This window comes from Pyxicephalus adspersus, chromosome 7, assembly GCF_032062135.1.
Source record: "Pyxicephalus adspersus chromosome 7, UCB_Pads_2.0, whole genome shotgun sequence".
Lineage (NCBI taxonomy): Eukaryota > Metazoa > Chordata > Amphibia > Anura > Pyxicephalidae > Pyxicephalus > Pyxicephalus adspersus.
Window position 1 is genome coordinate 43,325,194 of NC_092864.1, and position 23,856 is coordinate 43,349,049.

The following is a 23,856-nucleotide window of genomic DNA, read 5'->3' on the forward strand; positions in this document are numbered from 1 at the left end:
TTTTTTTCCTCCGGAATTTTTGCTGTCGAATCCCGTGTTTTTCGGGTCGGGTCTACCCGAATTCGAACAGCCATATTCGAGTAGAATATAGGGACAACCCGAATTCGAACATCAAAACTAATTGTGAGGGGTAACTAAGATTTGTAAGAGCTCCTTTATCAACCTTTATATATGCTATAGCTTACACTTTAGTTCCGGGGGACAGGAATCAAGTGTCAGCTGAAGCTTCAAGTGTATATTTATATTATTATTTATTATTATCCGGTATTTATATAGCACTGACATATTACGCAGCACTGTACAAAGTCCATAGTCATGCCACTAGCTGTACCTTAAGAGGGCTCACAATGTCCCTACCATAGTCATATGTCATTCAACAGTCATTAATACAATCTAAGGCGCATTTTTTTTTTTTCTTTTGAGGGGAAGCCAATCTGTCACAACTTACATTTCCAACCCAGCCAGTAGTACTCTCCTCATAAATGGGCTGTAAGTAAAAAAAAAATAATTATTTTTAATGTACACACATATACAAAAGCATATATATGATATATATAAATATATATATTTTAGAACAGCCTCCTTTCACTACCTTTGTGAACACAGGGGAAACATTGAAGTTATTTTCAGGTCTTCAGGGAATCCCTACTATAATTAGTATATCCACAGCTCACAGTGTGGTGGTCAGAATTCTTCTTTCATTGCTCAGCATTGGAAAGAATGTCACCAGATAGCTAAAAAGATCATCTGCACCACTTAAAGTGCCGGGCACAAACTGACCATTGCTCAAGGTTTTACTTGTTGCATACTTGTTCCAAGTCGGCGTCTAACTTGGCAGTAAATCCGGAATGTCCTGGAATTCTGGAACCTGTTCCTTTAAAAAAACTGTACCTTGACACAAGTTGCTGCTGAGCTTAGAGTTACGCTTTAGATATCTAACAAAATACCCATAACATGCAGAAAGATAGTGTTTACACATCCTAATCACCTAAAACTGAACTATCAGCGTTGGTTTTCCTTAACATGGTAATAAAGTAACTATACATAAAGGGCAATATACCTGATCACATCTCCAGGTTGTAGAGGCATTTTCATGGTCACATATGACAAGAACAGAAACATTTTGGATTCTTCTCAACCACTGGACTGCCAATCTTTCATCTGTCACCCAGTTCATCCCATTCAAGTAATGGTCTCTGAAATCAATACAGAGAAGTGGTAATATGTGTTACATTGGACTGTTGAATCATTAGTTTATCGGATGTAATAGAGCAAGCAAGAAGGAAAAAAAAAAACGAAAAAAAGGAAGAAAGAGAAAATATGATAGCATATAATATATGAATAAAAAGATCTCTGCTTTTCTTTCCAATGCAGTCCAATTTTGGATCATAATGCAGAAAATATGTCATTGCATTACCACTTTCTAGCAGTAGAGGGTACACTATAACAATCTTATCTTCTCTGATTTTACTGTCCTAAATCATATCACTCCTAGTCACCCTGTGATATCAGTATGCAATGTCATTTTAAATGGACAATCATTCTTTATAACAAAACCTGTCTTGTTTAATTTTTTTATTGCAAATCCATATTTAACTTGCAAAAAGTGTTACAGTGATGTGTTCATGTTTAGAGAAGCAACATTTAAAATGTTATCAACTATTGCAGTATTTTTAGAGGAAAGATTGTTAAAGTAAAAATCGCATTTTGCTGTACTGTACATCCAGAGTCAATGAACAATGAATTCACAGTGCCATAGGTTTCTGTATGGGGTCCATTGCATTTTGCATTGGTAAAGTAAATTTTTGGAAGCTTGTGACATTTGTGAAATATTCAGACTGCTTACAATAATTAGAAATCAAATCTCTATAATTCCCATATAAGTTTTACAATGTTAAAGCAGACCTTCCACTAGAATGGAAGGTCCACTTACACAGTCTGGGCCCCTTTCACCTTCCCAAATCACATGCTATTTAGTAAGTGTAGTGTAATGCACCTGAAAAAAAAGAAATTGTACCTATACCTGTCTTCTGCATCACTGGTAAGGTATTTAACACCTACTAACAGTAGGTAATTTTGTAAAGGGGGGGCAAACTGTGCAAGCAGATCTTCTATTTCCCCTTTATTTTTAGTAGTTTTCAACATTTTAAATTTGCAGCTTTTATTACAATAAGACCTGATGATTCTTTCCTGAAAGTTTCTGTTCATTGCCATGCAATTTTACTACTGGATATATTGTCTTTGTCATATAGCTTTACATATGAGTCTCATAAAGTAGCACAATTCTTTCTCTATGGGGCCATAATATTTTTTTGTATGTATAGTGACATAACACTTGTTATTTGTATATACTGCATATACTGTATATACTTTAAATGGTTCAACTCCTTTTGTCTTAAAACTATATAAAGGAAATACACAATGGAAGGCAGTACCTACACAGTACCTAGAAAAGAAAACTCTCTTCCCAAAAAAACATATTGGGATTAATGTTAGTAATCATTCTAAATGCAAATAAGAAGACCAGCCAAGCAAAAGTTGTTCTGAAGCTTAGTTGTTTATACATCATGCAGGTATGTTGTAGGGGCTATTTTACAAATGTTACAAACTGTTTTCTCAGCCTGCAAGGATTGAAATAAAACATCTGGTAAAAATCCCACCTTGCCCCAGAGAAGGGAACATAACAGAGGTGCCAGGTTTAAATGGTCTCTATTGATAATAACGTAAAGGAATGTACTTTGAACAGTCTTACCCAGATTTAATGTCCGCTGGTGCAAGAATCTCCTTAATGGTTATGTTTTGGAGGGATTCTGTGTTTACAGAGAACAGTCTCACGGTGGGGTTTTTAGCTCCTGCCTTGGGAAAAATAAAAAAGTATATTGAAATACAGTCAGAGTTTGTAGACTAAAACTATCCAAGGCTGGAGAAGATACACTTTAATCAGTGAACCTAGGTTATCCAGCAAACTAGGAATGGATCTAGTCCGGACTGAAGCATTTGCTAACAAATAGCACATGGCTTTTAAGAAATCAGTTCAAGATTTGCTGGATCACCCAGCTTCACTGATGTATATCTTCTCCAGTTTTGGAGAGCTTTCATAAATCATAAACCAATGTTGGTTCAAAAAATACTCCTCTAATTAAAATATACTGTCATCCTATTTCCTTACAATAGGAGAGATGTTATGTAGTCCAGTACATGACACCATGACATGTTTTGCATTTTTGCCCCTTTGCTTCATATTTACTAACCCATTGCACTCAAATTAACAGGTAATTGTGGGTCAAATTACAGGATTCAGCAAAATATACCTCTGAGACTCCAGAAGTGACATGCTATTTTAGTCTCAAGCCATCATGAAAATGGTGGGTCAATAATCTCTGCAGTTATTTGCCTAAAGAAAACTTGATTAGTGCAGTGACAAGGGTCTACCTATCCCTCCTACTTTCATTACATTTTTACATAGTGCTGGTTTGGAAAAAGTCCACAAGACTCCAGAATTTGGAGTAAATACTGGATTAAAGTATATGCAAGAACTGCAAGATGTACTTCCATTAGGGTACTGCCAAGTTTATTTTATTCCCCAGTGTTACTACATTCTGGATATATAAAGACCAATGCATTTGGTTAGATTTATGACTTCTGGTGGAAGTATCTCAGTACTGATGGTTCCCAAATGATGACAAAACACAAATTGAGAATTAAGCAAACTTCCCTACCCATTTGTATTGCATTTTCTAAGAAGTTTTGTATGTTCAGTATGACCATCATACTGTTGCTTTCTCTATGACTAACTACTTGGTGATGCATTGAACGGAACAGAATACCCAAAATACCATCAGTTGATTTTAATTTTACTTGTTCTAATGTATATATTCTGATACAAGTTGATCCAATAAATATTCAGTGACTCAATAAATATAGTTAAAGGAAAATGCCAATAAAGTGTCATTATTTACATGCCCTAAACTAGTTCAAGAGCTGTTGCAGAATTGCACAACATATGGTGTCTCTGCTGCAGCAGGGGATTCTGGGTAGTGACACGTCTTGCCTATTTGCCTCCAAGCACACGGTATAGATGCCTTAAACATATGCCGGATGTTTTAACACTCCTTTTCAAGAGTAATAGAAGAGGCGTGTGCCAACATTCCCTGGCAGAATATCTTGGCTTGCCATCATCAGTCTAATCATTCTTTCCTGGCTACTACAACGTAAATCTGTAGGTTTTTAAATACAATCTAAAGAGAATAAAATTTGGTTTCTTCACATTCTTTTCTTAGTTTTTAACTATTTCAAAACTTAAAAACGTAAAAAATTGTCTAAAGGAATATTGACCCAAAATTATTCTGCCCGGGGTATATTATTGCCATATTACTATACCTTGTGGGGTATTGGAGCTTATTCAAAATATTGTAGTGCATTATAGAATGAATGTTACAATCAAGTGTATCTAAAGGCAAAACTTTTCTTTTTGTTTTTTATACAGTTTGGAAAGAGTGGAAAGAGTTAGTGGGCCCATGAATATGATAGGCTCGTGTTAGGCCCTATGATAGTGAGGGACTTTGCACCCCTCTTTTTCTCATTGACACTGTAAAACAAAGTAAGTGGAAATCTAAATTGTGAGTTGTCATGGGACCAGAGTTGAAATTAAATCCTTCAATGTGGACAACTGTCTGAGATAGGAAACCCTTCACTTTTTAAGATTTAAAAACTTCAAAGACTGGAAGAGAAATCTTTACAGCAGCAGTAGGTTTATTCCAAATTCTAATAAATTCTTTAAAATTTTTGGCTTTACATTAACTTTAAGGCTGTTTATTAAAAGAAAAGTGCCAAAATGTGGACATTGAAGCATAGATATTACTGGTTTTAGTACTTTCAGAGTCAATGATCTTGGAAAAATGATGTGGGGTCTGTTTACATGTTGTATATTTCAGGCCAACGACATGGAAGCACTAAAGCAAATGAAGCAGGGAACTAATATTTTCAGAAAGGAAGGTTAGTATGAGCAGTCTACACACTTTGTCAGTACATGTTTCCTGTAATATAATACAACTTTTGACATACCTTAGGATATGGAATATGAACAGTCTGTGGATATTGTTCAGCATCATCACCATAGAATGAATATTCTATTATCGGCACTTCTGTATCATTAAACTCTACATATGTCAAAAACTTTGCATTTGGTGACCACCATAATGCATAATTAGTACCAAACATTTCCTCTGTAAAAAAAAATATATATTATTATTATTTTAAAGTGAAGCAAGGTAAAGTTTTACAATTTATATTTTTGCCTTTAACTCCCAGATTTTGTGTATAAATTTAGTAACAGCTGTTTTGCTACAGACTGGTAGGCAATTATACAGAGTTGTTGTTTGGAATTCTTGGCACCGAAGAGATGGATTCCCCCTCTCTGAGCCTATAGATATTTCAAACTTACAATAGTCTAATCTTTGAGGGATGTGGACAAGTTGTCCCACCCAGCTTTTTATGTATTGTATATACTTGAGTATAAACCGAGATTTTGTTTACCTTCTTAATGCCATTAGAAAGTTTATACTCAGATGACATGTCCCAGAACTCAGTTTGTGATTTGACCTGTCAAAGTCCCGGAGATGTCAAAGTCAAGCTGTTTATAACAAAATTTACATGAGGACACAGCTACATGTACTAGTGAGCAACAATTTTGTACAAAAGATCATTTAGTAGTAAATGAGTGATTGTAACTAACTCAAAACGACCAAATACTTTAGTTTGTGAAAAGGGGGGAATGATATACAGACTGAGATCAAGTTACATAGTTAGTCAGGTTGAAAAAAGACACAAGTCCTTAGATTTCAACCCCAAGGAAATATTAAAAAATAAACTAGAAAACCTGCATATTCTAGATAGAAACATGCATGTACAGTTAATCCAACTTATAAAGAGTGGTACTTCAACGGGGGAAAAAAGGGAAAAAAATCCTTCCTAATTCCAAAAGACAATCAGATATTCCCTGGATCAACAGTCTCTGGTGTCATTCCTTTTAAACTTTAATACCGAGGTATATTCTGTGCTTCTATAATACCATCACAGTTTTTAAAATCTAAATTTAAATTCAATCAAAACTGAAATTTTATTTTTTTTCCTTGATCATTTTATTAGCATGTCTGTTTTTTATGGTTTTGAATGTTAGCCCTAGGCTATACTTTATTCAAAATATTCTTCCTGTTTTTCAGGTAAAAGTAGGTACCATGGTTTATATTCAGATTGCTTTATATTCAAGTATATAAGGTATTTCTTTTAAGTTCATCCTAAAACACTAAATTAGGATACCTTCATATACCCAGTCTGGTATGCCGTTTAGGATCTTGTTTCCCTCTCCATTGGTGGTAATTTGGATACTTTGCTCCTCTGGACTATTCCTGATATAAACATTATTTTCCCAAACATAAACCTAGGATTGAAAAAGACACAATAAACTTATAGAATTGTTGCATGTGTGTTCATGTTCATGCGTGGGACACTGAGTTTCCTGTATGAAAACAAGAAAAATGTTGTCTGCCAATTGGAAATTTCAACCAAACTGTGGGTTCCATTTTAAGATCTTAGTGACTTCTTTCAGGCTCCCTTGCATGATCTTCATCATTACTGCATTCTGGTCATTTTCCTGAACCAACAAGGTAGGTTTGTATGTTTTGTTAATCATATTTTTAGATTTCTATAGGCTTATACTGTATATATGTAAACCTTAACAAAAAGCTTTTCATATTTTATCCATTTTGGTTGGAAATTTTAATAATATACAGATTTAATCAGTGCAAACTCTTCACTGAAACTTGCCAAACCATAATAAACTAGTTCAGCAAACCAATGGATCAATTGGATGAACCTAGGTTATGGAATATAGTGAGAAATTTCTGGCTGGCTAGTGGGAATGGTGATGGGTACTAGTCAATGAGAACACTGCCCATTAAGTACACTATCAGCCAATCCCAGCAGCATTTGTATTGGCTTGTTCCAGTGGCCACTGGGGCACATTTATTTGCAAACTTGGCAAACAGTACATTTCAAATTCAGATTCAGGGAGGTGTTTTTATACTCTGACAACACTTTGTGACCTTGGGTGGCAAAACTGGTTTTCTATACACACATTACAGTATGTAAGTTCAGCCGGATGGTAACGTTATGGGGCAATAAATGTAGCCTCTCACCCATGGCCACCCAAAAATGGCCGCCAAATATTGGTTCATTAGGAACCAGCATAGTGGTTGGGGCTAGTCATCAAAAGCACTGTTTCTACTGTCCGTCTTCATGAGTATTGATACCTAGAACATTGGTAAGATTTCAAAATAAATATAGAGGAAATATTTAAAAAAATCTAAAAAAATAGAACTAATGCATGCACTACATCTTAAACCTCAAACGCTGCAATGTATCTTTTGTTCTATTGTATTAGCTAGCTTAGCCTTTAGCTTTATGGAATTCTAGATTTTCCTGACTCTTGCAGAGTTTTAGCCTTTGAACCCTCTTAGTACATTAGACTCTCAATGATAGCTTGGTTACATGACTTGGCTCAGGCAAGAGAGTTCATGTGGACAATGAATAACTGGGGAATGGACTTACCAATTTATGACCAACAGGAGACCAAGTAATGTACTGAATCCTTTGAGGCAGTTCATTTTGAGTGATAATTGTCCTAGGAAAAAAAAACAGGAAAGTGCAGAATGAGTGATGACGTCCTGAATGTGGAATGTGCCCTGCCACAAAATCCGTGTAAGTGATGGTTAAAGCCTATTTTTCAAAACGTTAATGAGATGTCACACATGTAATCGCAGCAATTAACACTTTATGGCATCTTGTTTGTGTCTTTATGATACAAGGTGATTATCATCTGTTACTCCAGTAAATTTTTATGGAAATCTCGATAATAAAATGACATATAGGAGCAATTCTTAGTGACAAATTGCTCAAAGGAACAACTTTTTTTAAAAACCTTTTAGGACAAAAAGACTTTTTTAATTCCATTTTTATTTAGTTTAGCTATTGTTAATTTGCTTTTATATGGCACTGGGTAGATCAGGTGAAACATGGTGTGTGTACGGGGGGGGGTGACAAGTTTTAAACATGGTGGAAAAAATGGGGAGCACCATGGTGAACTTACAAGATTCACCAAGTTTAGGGTGGGTGCCACTACTGTGTTTATGTCCATTGGTTTATAGTGGCATTATAGTATACCACAATCTTTAACTGCAAAGCAGACACCAATCTGAAACCCAAAACTACAAATGAGCAGTCTTTTTTTGCAGTAAAAGCATAGTTTGTCTCTTCTGCAATATAGGATACTCACTTGCCTGTCTCTATCTCCTTTGCTATGTACACTTGTCTGCACAGACGTAGCCTAGTGTACAATGCCAGAATATACTATAGAAATGAACTGCATGGGAGTTCATTCATGCCAAGACAAGACTGACAAAGATCTCTGACCTAGACTTTTAAAACTATGGTTGGAACTTTAGATTATGAGACAGTTAGTGGCATGACTGGAGACTTTGTAAGTGCTGCATACTATGTTGGTGCCTTATAAATACAGAATAATATTATGATGATGCTGATTATTAATATTATTATTATTATTAATATTATTATTAATAATAATAATATTTGTGCAAGCTGTGATTAGAGAATAGGCCCTACAAAAATTGACTGGCAATTCAACAGTGTGTTGGAAGAGAGAAAAAGAGTGATTATGTAATGGGTGAAGGGGTATTATATGGGGAAACCATAGGAATCCTTTACTTCCAACCAATGACCCCAACATGAACCAAATATAACTCCCTACCTAATGCCTACTGGTTTCTAATCTGATGGCAGTACATATGTGGTGTACTGGATGGACGGGGGAACATTTCTACACTGTAAGCATTTACTTTAAAGAATTCAAAAGGAAAACCTTATATACTTGAATATAAACCAATCTGAGTGTAAACCAAGGTACCGGCTTTTACCTGACAAACAGGAAAAATATTTTGACTCGAGTATAACCTAGGGCACAAATTTCTGTTATCACTGCTAACATTCAACATCTGCTTTAGAATGGCTGTTCTTTGGTAGACTGTAGACTAAAACTAAACTAAACTAAACTGCTAGAAATACATGTGCATACACACAATTAATTTAAAATTAAAGAAACTTTTATTAAATAGCATAGCAAAAAACTTACTGGGTCTGTACATTAAGTATTCTGTATGAGGCTGTATTGGAATATCTCCATAACTGAAAAAAATGATACGAAAAAAAAATATTATAATAAAAATAAAAGATTAGCAAACATAGGGCCTGAAAAAAAAAAAATCTTCAGGACTGGATCAGATAGACTCTCACGGGAGAACTTGGGTGATCCAGCAAACCATGAATGGATCTTGTCCAGGATTGGAAACATTTGCCCACTAATAGCAAATGATGTTTAATAAAGCCATTCCAGGTTTTCTGGACCACCCAGGTTCTCCCATGGTAGTCTGTCTTCTCCAGTCTTGGAGAGCTTTACTAAATTAGGCCCATAATGTATTAACAACCTAAATTTCTATACAATTCTGCATAATAGATTACTGAATATTTAATGAATTTGTGACATCACTCACAAACACAGCAAAAACACTAACAGCTTGCATTAACACAAATGTATTTATTATACATGCAGCAAATCGCAGTTTAGCTGATACATTTGGATCATATAAGCCTACGGCATCCATCCCAGTCTGTGGGTCAGAATCTACACAAATTTTTATCATTGCTCTAGCAGACAATACATGTAGTTAGTTGTGGTTTACAAACAGCCACTGTGTTCATATGAAACTCCTAGGCTGTATGTGGCCCTTGGGCTGGACAACCCAGACCCTTAAAATATTTGAAGTGCTTTTGACATTTTTTTTTTCCAATCCTTTCTAACTACACCTGTGTATAGGGACTGTAAGCCCTATATTGTTCCATTGCACGTACACTAAAAATTTCAATCAGCAACATTTAACCAATCATTTTTTTTATTAACTTTTTTTGGGCTACAAAATAGGGGTGGAGTAATGCTATGGAAAATTCTTATATACAGATATAGGCTTGTAAATATTTTTATCTGTACCATATATATTAGCTGTGTATGGACCAGGGGTGTAGTGGGGTGAGCATGGGTGGGATCAACATGCACTCACTTTTTTGGGAATGGCGTGGCCACTCTTATTTTGCAAAGAATTCTTTGTTGTGGCACCCCCCCACCTCAGGGGGTCAGGAGAAGGGGGGTGCACCGGCAAGACCTGAGGACCATGTCTTTCATATGGAATTGCAGGCTCGGTGGGCAGGTTGTCTCTCTGTACGCAACCCACCCACTCTCCCATCACAGGCTCAGACCTGCGATGGGAGAGTGGGCGGGTTCTGGCATTATGATATCACTCTGGAGGAAGTTTCTTCCCCTTTGAGTGACACATAGGCAGGGGTGTAGCGGAGCGGGCACATTTACATAACAATTATGCGCATGCGCGCTTGCCATAGATAGTACAGTGCCCCCTCTTCTTTTTTTATAACTGCACCCCTGGTATGGACAGCTTGCAATCTGTTTCACAAGGCTTATGTGGATATCATAAACCTTCCTATGTCTTTAAAGATATAAATGCATATAAATGACAAAATTATATTACCTTCTCATAGTTGTACTGCAGTAGTGCATATCTTCTGTCTGGGGACAGGTCATAGTAAGATGCATTGCTGTTACTCTGATGATATAAGGATCAAAAGAACAGTGTTATAAGAATGATTGGAACACCTAGATATATGAAAATACTGGGCAAATAAAGGAATTCAATGAACATATGAAGATTTTATACCAGTGTTTCTCAAGCAGGGTTCCATAGAACACAAAAGTGCTTCCAAAGGGTGCTAGGGGTTCCTTGAGCAATTTGTGCTTCTCAGGTCAGTTTAAGTGACGCCAACGATTTTGGGATATCAGTAAGGGTGACATTCTTCTCTCTGAGCAATATAAAAGCTATTGACCTCACTGACCACCACACTAATGTACTGTGAACTGTGGATATAGTAATTACAGAAGAGGTTCCTTGAAGACCCGAAAGTTATTTTAAGGGTTCCCCCCATTATAAAAAATGTTATTAAAGCATGCTCTATACTTTAGCATCAAAGCCATCAAAGTTTTTTATCTTGTGAGAATTATCACATTAAATGCTTCTTTTCACAAAAACAAATTTTGGGTTGCTTGTGAAATAAGATATTGAAGGAAACCTTTCCTGTTGGGTTGTATCTAGAATAGGAGCCAAAAAGCTGAACTTTTTGCAAACCCAGATTTTACTATATAGAAGTAGCAGTAACTCACTCACTGTGCTGCATGTAACTTTTGCAGGGAGTAGAACTATGGGAGGAGTCCTGCACACCTACCCACTACAGGCATTGAGGAAAACGAAATGGTGGTGGATGCATGACCAGTCATGTAGGACTGATCACATATATCCGTAGAGACAACAGCACTCACTGGTCTACAGTAGAGGAAGCTCTGGCACAACAGTAAGATTTCATCATTGATTACTGCACAGATTTGGAAAGAATATGCAAAACATACCAAAATTCAAAAATACTCATGTTTTATATTTAAATAATATTTGCTTTTCTCATAGTTTAGCTTTAAGACCTAACCCAGAACAATCACTCAGGAAATTCAGAACTTCTAATTAGAATATTTGCTCAGGATCAATGCCTGGTCAGGTCCATGCTTTCTCATTACAGGTTTCTTTTAAAGCATAATTAGCAACAGGTATATTTGTATTTATTTAATTGTTGCATGTTGATTCATGTGTGACACAAGTATTTAAAACCTTTTATAAAGATCACAGGACCCTTTCATCTGCTTTTTTTCCCAGAAGGTTGGAGCCACCTTTGTTTAGCCATCATCCAGGGTTAACATGCATGCTGGCTTAGAGATGTCATGTAAATCCTGCAGCCTGTGCAGGTCCTAAATGTCTCGTCTTCTTCAGCATCTCTGCATGATTGGCTCTGTATGACCCCTCTATTTCTGGTCATTTCAATGGCCCTAACTCTGCATTACTTTGCTGTAAAACTGGAAGCTTCTGTGAATGATACATACTAGTGTGGTGTTTGAAAGGATTATTTGTGATTCTCCAGTGTCCACGTTGATGTTAAATAAATTATTGTCTCTTGATCGGTGAAGATATTCATTATCTGGAGAACAAAACACAGTATTTGAATTGATGAAGAATAGATGGAGTATAATGATTTTAAGGGACAGAAAAACCTTTCAAAGATACAGTATGTGATTGTGACCTGTTTCATTTTAATAATCCTAATGGTAAACGATAACTTTTTAAAATGATGTTAATACAATGGCCAATTATCTTCCTGACCATTGGCATGGATAAAATATGTACATCAAAAAAAAGTTTCATATCACTCTTATTTCACTTACAGAATATTTGATTTATGTCAGGGACTAAAACAAATATTAAGAGAATACAAGAAACTAGGATTTGTGGAATTGGGTTCTGCAATGACAGTCAGCATATCACTCGATATTGTGTTTTTTCTTATACAGAGAATGCTAAGCACATGCACTCATAAACAGATAACTAAGGGGGAGGCATTTACAAACCTGTATATTACAAAGAATTTCTAAAATGAGCAACATGGTGGCTGTCATTGTTCAGCTCCACATTTGATGTGACTGTCAAAGTTGTCTTCTAGTCTCCGTAGTTTGAGACATGTGGAACAAGTATGCACTGCATTTTGACTTTTCTTATGTAGAATTGTTTTGAGTCAGAAACTCAAAATTAATCAAAGTCAAGGAATTAGTATTATTACCAAGTTTTTGCATTGCAATTCCCTCTTCATAGGTTAAGTTTAAAGTTCAATTGAAGCCTCTCAGTATATCACTGTAATAGTGTCAGGCTCTACGTACAGTAAAAAAAACTTTTTTACTGTACTTTTTTTTTTTCTTTTAACCAAGTTTACCATTTCTCAGCTAATCACAGAGCACTATAGGTGATGAATGGGGAGACTTGTCCTCATTTAACCTCTAATGCCTGGGGATCCCACACTGACGGAGGATTCCCACGGCTGTGCAGCCGTAGGATTCATCCTGTCATTGTGGGATAACCTGTAAAAAAAAAAAAAGAAGTTAGTTACACAAATCACACACATTTAAAAAAATAATTTAACCTTAATTTTTTTTAACACATTTTTTTACACACTTGTGAATCCCGGGTTTTTCGGGTCAGGTCTATCCGAATTTGAACAGCCATATTCGGGTCGAATATAAGGACAACCTAGATTTGAATACCCACACTATTAATAGGCCTGATTTATTAAAGCTGCCCAAGACTGGAGAACATTGACTATCATGGGGGAACCTGGGTGATCCAGCAAACCTGGAATGGATCTCATCCAGGATTGAAAATCTAATAGCAAATGATTTTAGGTAATCCATTCCAAATTTTCTGGATCAACCAATTCTTGGGATAGCTTTAATCAATCAGGACCAATGGTATAAGTAAAGCTTATACAATTAAACAAATGGTATAAGGTTCTTGACAATGCCTTCCAATATAAGTACCAATACCATCCATACCAGCCACATGCCACAGTTCATAGCAGCTTGGTGGGTACTCCCATAAATCGTATACCAAATATAGTTGTCACTTCCAACCTCAACTACACAGATCTGACTTTTCAATAACTTAATGATCACCAAATGCCATTTGTATCTGTTTTCCATTGTTCCACAAGTTCCATTACCTTAAAATTGAATGTATGGGCAAACCTTTTTCTTTAAATTTTGAAAGACAAAAGGTGTCATTGTTGAGTTATTTTTTGGTGCCTTTGTCTACCTCTAAGTGTCCGCAGCCCTTCTTTTTAATAGGAGGGTCTCTTTATTATTTGCTTACCCTAACAAACTTATGCTTCAAAATACTGATGAGGGACATTCATTGCTGGAGGGAATTTGAAAAAAACAGGCATTTGTGAAGAGCCTTCACTTTGTGCATTTACTGTTTGTGTTTTTTACGTTAAGGAATTTAATTTTACTTGAAGTACAAAAACACAGAACTAGACAAACAGTCAGCACTTCTGTGCTTAAAATTGTTCACAATAAATTAAAGTTTAATAGGTTAGTGACAACCCAGGCATTTCCTCCGCTTCATTTTTCACAGATTCCTATGAGTTATAGAGATCTGCAGATCTGAGTATAATTAAACAGTAAGTTTAAATGTTCACAATCCATTTCAATGAGTCTGCATGTAACATCCACCTGCACAACACTTAGTTTTGTGTCTCATAGAGCCCATATACAGGGCTGGAATATTGGGTATGGCTATCCGTGCATTTCCCTGGGGAACCTACCTTTTCCAGGGCCCAAACTGCCTAAAACCATTTCTGCTCATACATACAGTGTTACGTAACATATGTTACAGTGCATTTACATTAGCCAACCCATCCAAAATGAATAGGCTTTATAGCACATACTGAAGACTTGCAATGCTGGATGCAAACAGTGGAATAGCCACTATCAGATCTCAGCAACTATTCATTTATATGGGCAGCATGGTGGCTCAGATGCAGAGCTAGGTCCTGGGTTCGAATCTCAACCAGGACACTATTTGCATGGGGTTTGCAGGTTTTCCCTGTGTTTTCTTGGGTTCCCTCTGGGTGCTCCGGTTTCCTCCCATATCCCAAAAACATGCAGTTAGGTTAATTGGCTACCCCCCATAGACTGTATTAAAAACATATGACTATGGTAGGCACATTAGATTGTGAGCCCCTTTGAGGGACAGCTAGTGATAGGACAATGGACATTGTACAGCGCTGCACAATATGATGGCGCTATATAAATACTGTGTAATAATAATAATAATTTATGGAGGGGAGGGTGGATAAGCATTAGCCAGACGTAAAGGGCAAATAGAACATGTGCAGGTTTCTTTAATTCTTCTCTGTTTGGGCTATACATAATCTGTACAAAATTGTGTAATCTTTTCTATATGTAATTCCATTTTACTCCCTGTAAATCTAAATGTGCAATGTCCTTTGCTGTGGAAACATTTATTAACTTTGAAGCACAAAAACTGGGAATGTGCATCTCCGTGAGTGTTTCTAGTTTGCATACCAAGTGCCTAATAAAAAAAAGTTATGGATTAGTTGTCAAGTTATTTGGTATAACCCAACACTACTAAATAAAAAAACTGTAGTGATGAAAATAGATCAACAGAAATATATATAAATATATATATATATTTATAAATACATGAATGAGAAGTTTAACAGTAGAACGCTTTCTATTGTTAAACTTCTAAATATTATAAATAATACATATTTCTTATATTATATGTATCAGTTGTGTATGTGTGATCTGTTGTGTGGATAGTAGCTACTGCCTTACCTGAAATCCACCGCAAACTGTATGATTTAGTCCGTAGCTGATCACCAAAATAATCGTCCAATGTGTACGTTCTGCGAGGATCTGGCTTCTTTTCTTCTGGAGTATTAAAATAAAAAATAGAAAAGATTTGAGAATCAGTCATTCTAAAATGCAGGTAAGATGTTCTTTTATTACACATTCCACCAACACATTCACTGTGGGTGAAACTGAGAGGTTCTGTTTTGGCAATATCACTCTGCTCATCCCTACATGTGAAAAAGTGGAGCCATTAGACTAGCACAATAGCCTAAAAAGTAGTATTTTCACAAAGAAAGTCAGCATATTTCTCTAATCACAAGAACTTCTATTAGTCATTTACTTTTTTTTTTTTAGACTCATTTCTGTAAAAGGGTTATAATAACATCTATGGATATATATGGAAGTTTCAGGAAATAATAAGAACACAAGATACAGAAACCAACACAGAGTAAACTTCCTGTACAGTTATCTCAACGAAAAAAACTACCAACTGTGCTTTTGCAGCTTCTTTTTGTTTCCTTTGCTACACGGATCTAAAGCATATCTTAGAGGATCTTAAAAACAATTCATCTATATACTGTATATTAGTATATATAAGTATCCAAGAGATACTTGGAATATGTTTCATTTATTTTAAGCTGTAAAACTTAACTTTTATTATGTATTTATCTTAAACAGTCAATACTCAATTTGTGTGTGTGTTTGTAACGTTCATCAGAATTGCACTGCTTGTATCATATGTATAAATGATGCAATACATTCATTTGAAATTTGATCACGATTCCAAACTCTTTCTGAGAAAATGATTGGCTCGGCATCTCGTACATATGTGCAGTGTTTTGGGACGTACGATTGATCAATTACCAAATATGAAAAAGATGAATGAAGATGAATTGTTCATATTAGGTGTAATTCCTGAATACACAGCTGTAAATGTTCTAAAGAACCCTGTTTGAGAATGACTGGTTCAAATGTTTAGCGCAATTATGTCATCATTTAGCTACACGTTTAAACCAATATAAGGGTTTCATAAATGAAATGAGTTTATCTTACCAAGGGGATGTCAATAGAGTGGAGCACTGCCAACTTTAGAACCTACAGTTTTTGAATTATGAAGCATTTATATGTTTATTGTGTTTTGCACATTTTATTAATTTTGCACATTTTATGTCTTGCACTTTTTTTTATGAATTCTTATATTTTATATTTGAATAGGAAGTATAGCATTTGGGTTTTGTATTTGTTAATTTTATTTTCTTGAGTCTCCTCCTGACAGCATGTACAAATGGGTAATCTCCGCTCCTTGCTCTCCACAGGACCACTTTACTAAAGAAATAAAAGTAACCGCCCTCTCCTCTACAGGTGTTTTTTTTTCTGTCCTCGCTCCAGGACCAAGCATTTGTTTCCCATTCTTCTCCCCTCTGGTTCAGCCTCTCCAAGGGGAAGTCCCATTGCGAAAGGTAAATCCATTAAATTTTTGGAACCCTGGTGCCGAGGGTATGGTGATATAGAGCTTAAAAAGCCTTTTGTTGCGGGTAGGTGAGCAGTAAGGAAGCTTTTTCTTACCTGGCAGTAGTAGAGATGAGTTTAAAGGTAAGAATGTCTTTGCTTTCTATTGTATCTCTAGGACCACCTGCTGTATGGCTCCATGACAGTGCATTCTGAGCCTCCAATGTTAGGCATTGCATATAATTTGGTAACATTTGTTGTTTTTGTACATACAATATGGCTTAGTGCACTATTGTTCTGCCTGTTATGGTGTTTTTTTTTTTACCAGGATTCTATAATTATACATACCTGTTTATCATCCTGTGGTATTTGTGGGAAACACCTTGGATGTTTTTTCTTGGGTTACTTTACATATTTAATCATTGATGTTAATGAGTGCAATTGCTATCTAACACTGTTAATCTTTAAACTTCTCCAGCAGGGGTAGCAGCCTTTGTTAGGTGACCATCACTGTCCTGCTTACAGCAGGCGCCATTTTGAAAAACTTTTTTCTGTTTTTTACTTCTTTGTAGCTGCTATGCTGACTAGTAGGAAGTCTGATACGAAGTTTTATTTTGGGTTTTGTTAGATACATATATAGGAAAGATATATTACTTGTTTTAGTTGCTGGCTCACCTAACCTCGCCTCACAGACACGAAAACTGAGCCACAGGTAGGGGATGGATTCAGAAGATGGCCGCCACCTAAAAAAAAATCCCTCCAAGATAACATACCAGGAAGTCAGAGCATGCTTCTCTCAAGCTCAGTCTACGGTGCCTGTAATAGAGGGTGTGTAACAAATGATGTCTCCATGTGTCAAAGTGTGCTAAGGCTTCCTTAATTCAATGTGGCAATGCTACCAGGCATTTATCCAACTGACTTGCAATGTGCAATATGGGCCCCTCAGGTCAGCTAACATTGACTCTCTCATTCCAGAAGCAAATCAGTGGAGCACCCGGTAAGTGAATCATGTTGGGCATGTGTCGCAAGAGTGTTACCATCTAAGCAGGATTGAGCTGTATGCTTTGAAGAAGCAGGCCAAGATAAAGAAAGTGAATAAAGGCTAGTAAAAAGTGGTCGTTCTTCACCTAAAAAAGTTATCCTACATTTTAGATGTCCAATTATGTTCTGTTTAGGATCCTCGGGGTCACTGTCTAGATGGGGAAGCAAATCTACACCACAACTGGTCTGGTTGTTGCCCAGCAGTAGTATTAGGATTAGTGTCACGTTGTTGGGGGCAGATAAACAGGTCATGTGTGTTGCCCAGATCCTATTTGGAAGAAGTTATACCGAGGATCACAGGGGGCAGATTGCCAGGGTATAGCATAGGCATCAGTAGCTCTTTTACATAACTGTGCAGGAGGCAAGAGATTTCCTGTCAGAAATGTGTTAACCCTCTTTTTTGCCTTCGTACAAAGTGGCACAAATGATGGTGTGGGCTCAAAGAGTTTTAGAGGGGTCGACTGCCAGTGAAGTAATTATTATTATTTTATTATAATTATGCAGGTCAGATCTTCTACATTACCAGACAAAGTGGAACAAAGATTGTCTATTTTCATCAAGTCACAGTCAGGTTTTTTGTTTATCTACAAAGAAGCATTTCAACTTTTCTTTCTCCCTAACCACCAGCCTAAAATCTGTTTGATCGGGTGATCATATGAGGAGATCTTTTCTCAACCACAAGTGGCCTCTGGGAAGACACAGGTTTTCAAGTCAATAGGCCTGCTTGCATTTCCAGTTATGTCCAAGTGCCAGCATAGGCTGGCCATGACCCTGGTACAAAGAAACTGATTTTTCCTACTCCTTTTATTCTTTCTTGCCAGGACTAACTTTTCCATGGTCATTAGCAGCATTCTATCCCTGACTGCCGGGGACTGAATGCCAACTTGCTGGAAGGCAGAGGCTCCTAGCATCAGGTTATTCTCGGTATAAAGTAAGTTTTTATTTGTATAGCAGAAATCAAGGGTTTTGATTGGTTAATCCATCACCAGCACAGGTTCCAGAATGTTCTGCATTCAGCTTCAGACGAGGAACTCGGGGTCAACTTATTTAGGTTCAAGTGTCAGCCCCCACAACCACCAAGTGAGTGGAACATCTTTTGCAGTGACAGTTGTTCAAAGCAGTTGTGAAATTGAAGAACTCAGTAAAGTAATTATTTTCAGCACAGGACTTTCCTCTGGTACTACAAGTTATCAGGGAGCTTCCTTTCTATTCAGTCTAGGTCTGCTCAATAAGAAAATGGACTTGGAAGATGAAGTTCTTGACTTACTGCCCCTGATTCATCAAGCAGAATCGGATTATCAAGGGGCAACCTTATAGACTTCATTTACAGAAGTATCTATGGAAGTGAACTGTAAATAACCATTTGGAAGTCTTCCAACATTTGTTTAGCTTTATAGATTGAAGCTTCACCTTGGGGCTTCTGTTTGACAAGTGGCTCTTTCTAAAGAGTAACTAATGTTTCCGTGGCTTTGTGTGTTGTTTTCTTCTTACTGCTTGCTACATCCCATTGGTACATGCTGTCAGGAGGAGTGTCAGGATAATGGAAAATTGTCGTCATACTTACCTGTAATTTTCCTTTCCTGTAAACTCCTCCTGACAGCGTGTTACACCTGTATAGGAGAGGGAGGTTACTTTTATTGCTTTGGTAAAGTGGTCCTGTGGGGAGCAAGGGGCAGAGATTACCCATGTGTGCATGCTGTCAGGAGGAGATTACAGGAAAGGAAAATTACAGGTAAGTATGACAACAATTTTCTATAACACTCAATTTTTTTTTATAGGGATTATAACTCCTAAGATATTTTTCAACAGTTTTTCAATACTAGAATGTCTTTTAGTATGAGCACCACTGCTTTAGTAGTATAGGATAGAGATGGTGCCTAATATATAAAATCAACATTTAAAGTGTTAACTGCAGATACTAACTTGGAGGCAGATATGAATATGTTGGGGGTGGGGGCTTCATTGTATTATTATTAATAATATTATTATTATTAATATTATTATTATTAATATCATAGCAAGGTAGAAAACAGTTGAGTTCTGTCATGGCCATCAAATTCTGTATGTGAAACGTATTAAGGAGACTATTTACAAATATAGGTCATCTAAACTAGGTTATATACATTGATGAGTCATACACTGAAATATGTACAAATGTATTTCACAATTGAGGCTGACATTATATGTTAAGAGGGATAGCTTGCTTCTGGTCAGTCTCATTGCATGTCATGTTGTTCCAGGATATATCAAAAAACAAAATTCTAAAATGGTTTATGATAGCCAGGAATAGCTGATGACAAACTGGAGATATACATATGTAGGATATGTCATGATCAATATAGCTTTTATCCACCTCTATCTTCCTCATGGTATTGCTAGAGCACCTGTGACATACATTGCTAAGTTTCCAGTTGTTCCACCTTTGTGCTAATGTTCATCTGTTACTCTTTGCTCCACAGCTGCTCTTCTTTAAGGTTTGATTATATATAAATATATATATATATATATATATATATATATATAATCTTACACACCACATCTATGACGGGGCCATTACTTTAGGGGGTCCATAAGATCTCCTTGGCATATCAAAGCACATTTCCAACAACTGGTTAGGCAGCAATCATGAAACAGAAATGTAGTACACATGGGGGAAAAGATAGATGTCTTTGGCTTGGAAGAAAGATACGCATGGGTATGGGATACGCATGCTGAACAAGACGGTCCCTGAGTATTCCTAACATGCATGTTGTATTATTAATTAATTAATTATAATAAAACTACAAATGGAACAAGCTTTTCTTAATTGTAATGGCAGGTATAATGATTGGGGAAATCAAATGCAAAGATCTAGATACTCCATAAGGCAAGTAAGAAAATGTTTAATGGTTTAACATTCCAGCATCTTTGAAGAGCTAACATATTAGACTACCCAGTAAATGTAGGGGCTAACCAGTTTAATTAAAAAAGGACAGCATGTCCTTCATCAATATAGTTAAATATTTTTTATTTTATAAATATAGATTTGAAGGTCTCCTTATTAGAAAAAATTATTTCCACTTTCACTCCAGGTGGAGATCAAGCAATAAACATTGAAAGAGGTTCTAAGAAACTAAAGGGGGGTTTATTTGCTGCTTTTGACTTTGTTTTTAACACTTCACCTTGCTTACTATACTATTAACATGCGGACATGAAAAGAACAATAGGGGGAAACCTTTGCCAACCTCACAGAAATCCCAAAAAAAGAAGGAATGTTAGTGTATTATGTGTTTTTATAGTCTCCATTTTTGTATGTGCCTGTAATCGAAACTGAAAAAAATGTGTCTTTTTCCTTAAATTTGGCACCAAACGTGTCTTTAATTTCTGCAGCACATTGCAGCAGAACTTAAAAAAAAAAACAACAAAAAAACATACCTACATGCTTGTAGTATGTTTGCATTAATACATTAACTATGATATTTACAACAGTTAACCCTATAGGTAAAGAAGTGAATTGTTCAAGATGAAATTTACACACAAATATAAATAATTCAGAAAGGTGTTTATTCCCTTATCGTGTGCTAGGATTCAATCCAGCAATGTGAGCCAAATGGCAGTCAACTTCAGTCAACCCAATGGCCCTGATTTATGAAAGCTCTTCAAGGCTGGAGAGGATACACTTTTGTTAGTGAAGCTGGGTGATCCAGCAAACCAGAAATGGATCTGGTCCAGGATTCAAAACATTTGCTAGCCCCCCTGGCGTTCTAATTCTGTTTGTTTGTTTTTTTTTACACAAAAAGCGTTACATTGTTTTTGCATGGAAATGTATTTTACATTTTAGGCCTATAATTCTTAGGCATAACTCACCGAAATATTTCCAATATTTAATAAGCTTTTTTAAAATTTTACAACTGCACCTCCCGCAGGTACCGAGGTTTGCACCAATGTCACCAGGGAAACCCCGGGAACATCACTGCACTCGCCGGCTGAAGATCCGATGAAGAGGACGCCGCCCGAGAATGAGATCTGTCGGGCAGGATGCTGAAGGATGCAATGGGACAAGGTAAGTGTGTTTTTTTATTTGTTTTTAGCTACCCCGAGTGTGGCTTTTTTTACTCCAAGCCACACTCATGAATACTGCCAGGGGGGGCTAGAAAATATCAAATAACTTTGAAGAAATCCATTCCAGGTTTACTGATGAAAGTGCATCCTCCCTAGCCTTGAAGAGCTTTCATGAATCAGGCCCCATGTAGTTTGGGAAACCTTTGGCATGTATTACATGTTTATTTGTAAAACATACATATAGTAAAAAAGTAATTATAAAACATCAGTTAAAAATGTTTAAATGTCAAAAAAGAAATCAAATAAAATGGACCAAAAACCATTATAGTTTTTCCTTAAACCTCACAATAAGCCTAAAAACCGCTAACTGCACTTTTTCTTTAACTCTTTTCCTAACACCTATAACACCTTTAAAAAAAGTGTGATCATGCAGGGCTTTATTGTCTAAAGGGAAATCTGTGAAATGGTTGCCAGGATATCCGGATCATGCCAGCTTCCCTTTCAGATGCTAGAACCGAATGAACTCCCGCACACCTACATGGGAGTTACATCATTTCAGCCTGGTCAATCAAGATGGCTAAAGATTGAATTGAGGAAGAAAATAAGATGGCCGCACATCTGATGGAACGGGGACCAGTGAGTATCCAGTGGGTTTAGACTCCAACTTCAATATTTTGCCCTAGCAGTAACCTAAACTTTGCTCCACATACTTATTTCTTCTCCGCAGTTGATCCGAACACTTGAGCCTGCAGGTCTGCCACATAATATATCTTCACTCATGTTTCATCCCTGGGAACTATGTATTTTATTACATTACATTATATATTATTACACCTGGAAAAGCAATGGCACGTAGTGCACAAACTGACTGCCTATGTTGGAAAATGTTGAACTGAGTGAGTAATGCAGTGAAAGCTTTGATATGCCATCTATTTCTTGGTATAGCTGGAATTTAAACAATTTTTTGCATTTCTTAGCAAATCTTTAGATAATATCTATAAACTGTGTTTTTGTGTCTGCAGGACTGCTGTGATCATTATTAGTGGTTTACACTCTTTATGTAAACTTAAAGATGCTTAGAATGAACATAGGTCTATATTCAGAAAAGGCGCTAGAAAAGAGGGTGAGAATTTCCAAAACTCCCAGGTGGCGAGAAAAAAGTTGGGTTACATCAGGTTACATAATTGTTGTTGGAGTTTCTAAGTATTATAGCACTTCATGAGGTATATAAGCTCCCCTTCGCCATTCACACTACTGAACTATGGCAGCATTATGTTGCTGTTGGTGTTGCCAACTGATGTCCCTAGTAGCACAGTGCATTACCATAATTGCTACATGCACCTTTTTTGGTGCATTTGAATAGGCTGCCATTATTATTATTATTATTATTAATAATAATAATAATAATAATATTATTAACAATAAATAGTGCCAACATATTACATATTATTACAGAGCTGTACATTAAATAGGGGTGGCAAATGACAAATGAAGAGCTTACAATCTAGGCCTTAACACAACCCATGTTAAAATGGAACTTAAAAAAAATTCATAGGAAGCATAGGAAGCAGAGGTTTTTGCGTTTAGATGACATGCAAAAGTCTGTTTTGCCAAAAAAAGTTCTTCCCCTGCTTCTGGGGGCTTTTTCATTTTTTTTAGCTCCGAGGTATAGAGCTCAGGTCTATTCCTGGCACTACTGAGAATAGGCCTAGAAATTGGGGATAATGCAACTGATGTTGGGGATGGCAGGTTGGCAACTTCAGGGGAACTTCAGTGGCGACACTATTCTGGACTTGGTCATTCTGGTCATTACTGCAGGGCACTAAAAAAAAGTATGTGTGCCATATACAGCAAGTACGCTGTACAAAGTTGGGTTATTGTGC

General features: G+C 36.5%; 1 protein-coding gene across 2 annotated transcripts in view; it reads right to left on the reverse strand.

Annotated features, from left to right (window-relative positions):
- LOC140335544 (dipeptidyl peptidase 4-like) overlaps nucleotides 1-23,856 on the reverse strand; it is a 53,580-nt gene that overhangs the window by 16,605 nt on the left and 13,119 nt on the right. The window contains exons 3-12 of one of the 2 annotated variants that reach the window (XM_072418246.1): nucleotides 15,425-15,517; nucleotides 12,122-12,216; nucleotides 10,671-10,745; nucleotides 9,206-9,258; nucleotides 7,609-7,681; nucleotides 6,319-6,439; nucleotides 5,065-5,225; nucleotides 2,753-2,856; nucleotides 1,061-1,196; nucleotides 449-487 (exon numbers count right to left, since the gene is read on the reverse strand). In XM_072418246.1, the coding sequence (XP_072274347.1) occupies nucleotides 449-487; nucleotides 1,061-1,196; nucleotides 2,753-2,856; nucleotides 5,065-5,225; nucleotides 6,319-6,439; nucleotides 7,609-7,681; nucleotides 9,206-9,258; nucleotides 10,671-10,745; nucleotides 12,122-12,216; nucleotides 15,425-15,517 (950 nt within the window). Of the gene's footprint in view, nucleotides 1-448; nucleotides 488-1,060; nucleotides 1,197-2,752; nucleotides 2,857-5,064; nucleotides 5,226-6,318; nucleotides 6,440-7,608; nucleotides 7,682-9,205; nucleotides 9,259-10,670; nucleotides 10,746-12,121; nucleotides 12,217-15,424; nucleotides 15,521-23,856 lie in introns of both variants that reach the window. The other variant, XM_072418245.1, reaches the window with a different exon arrangement.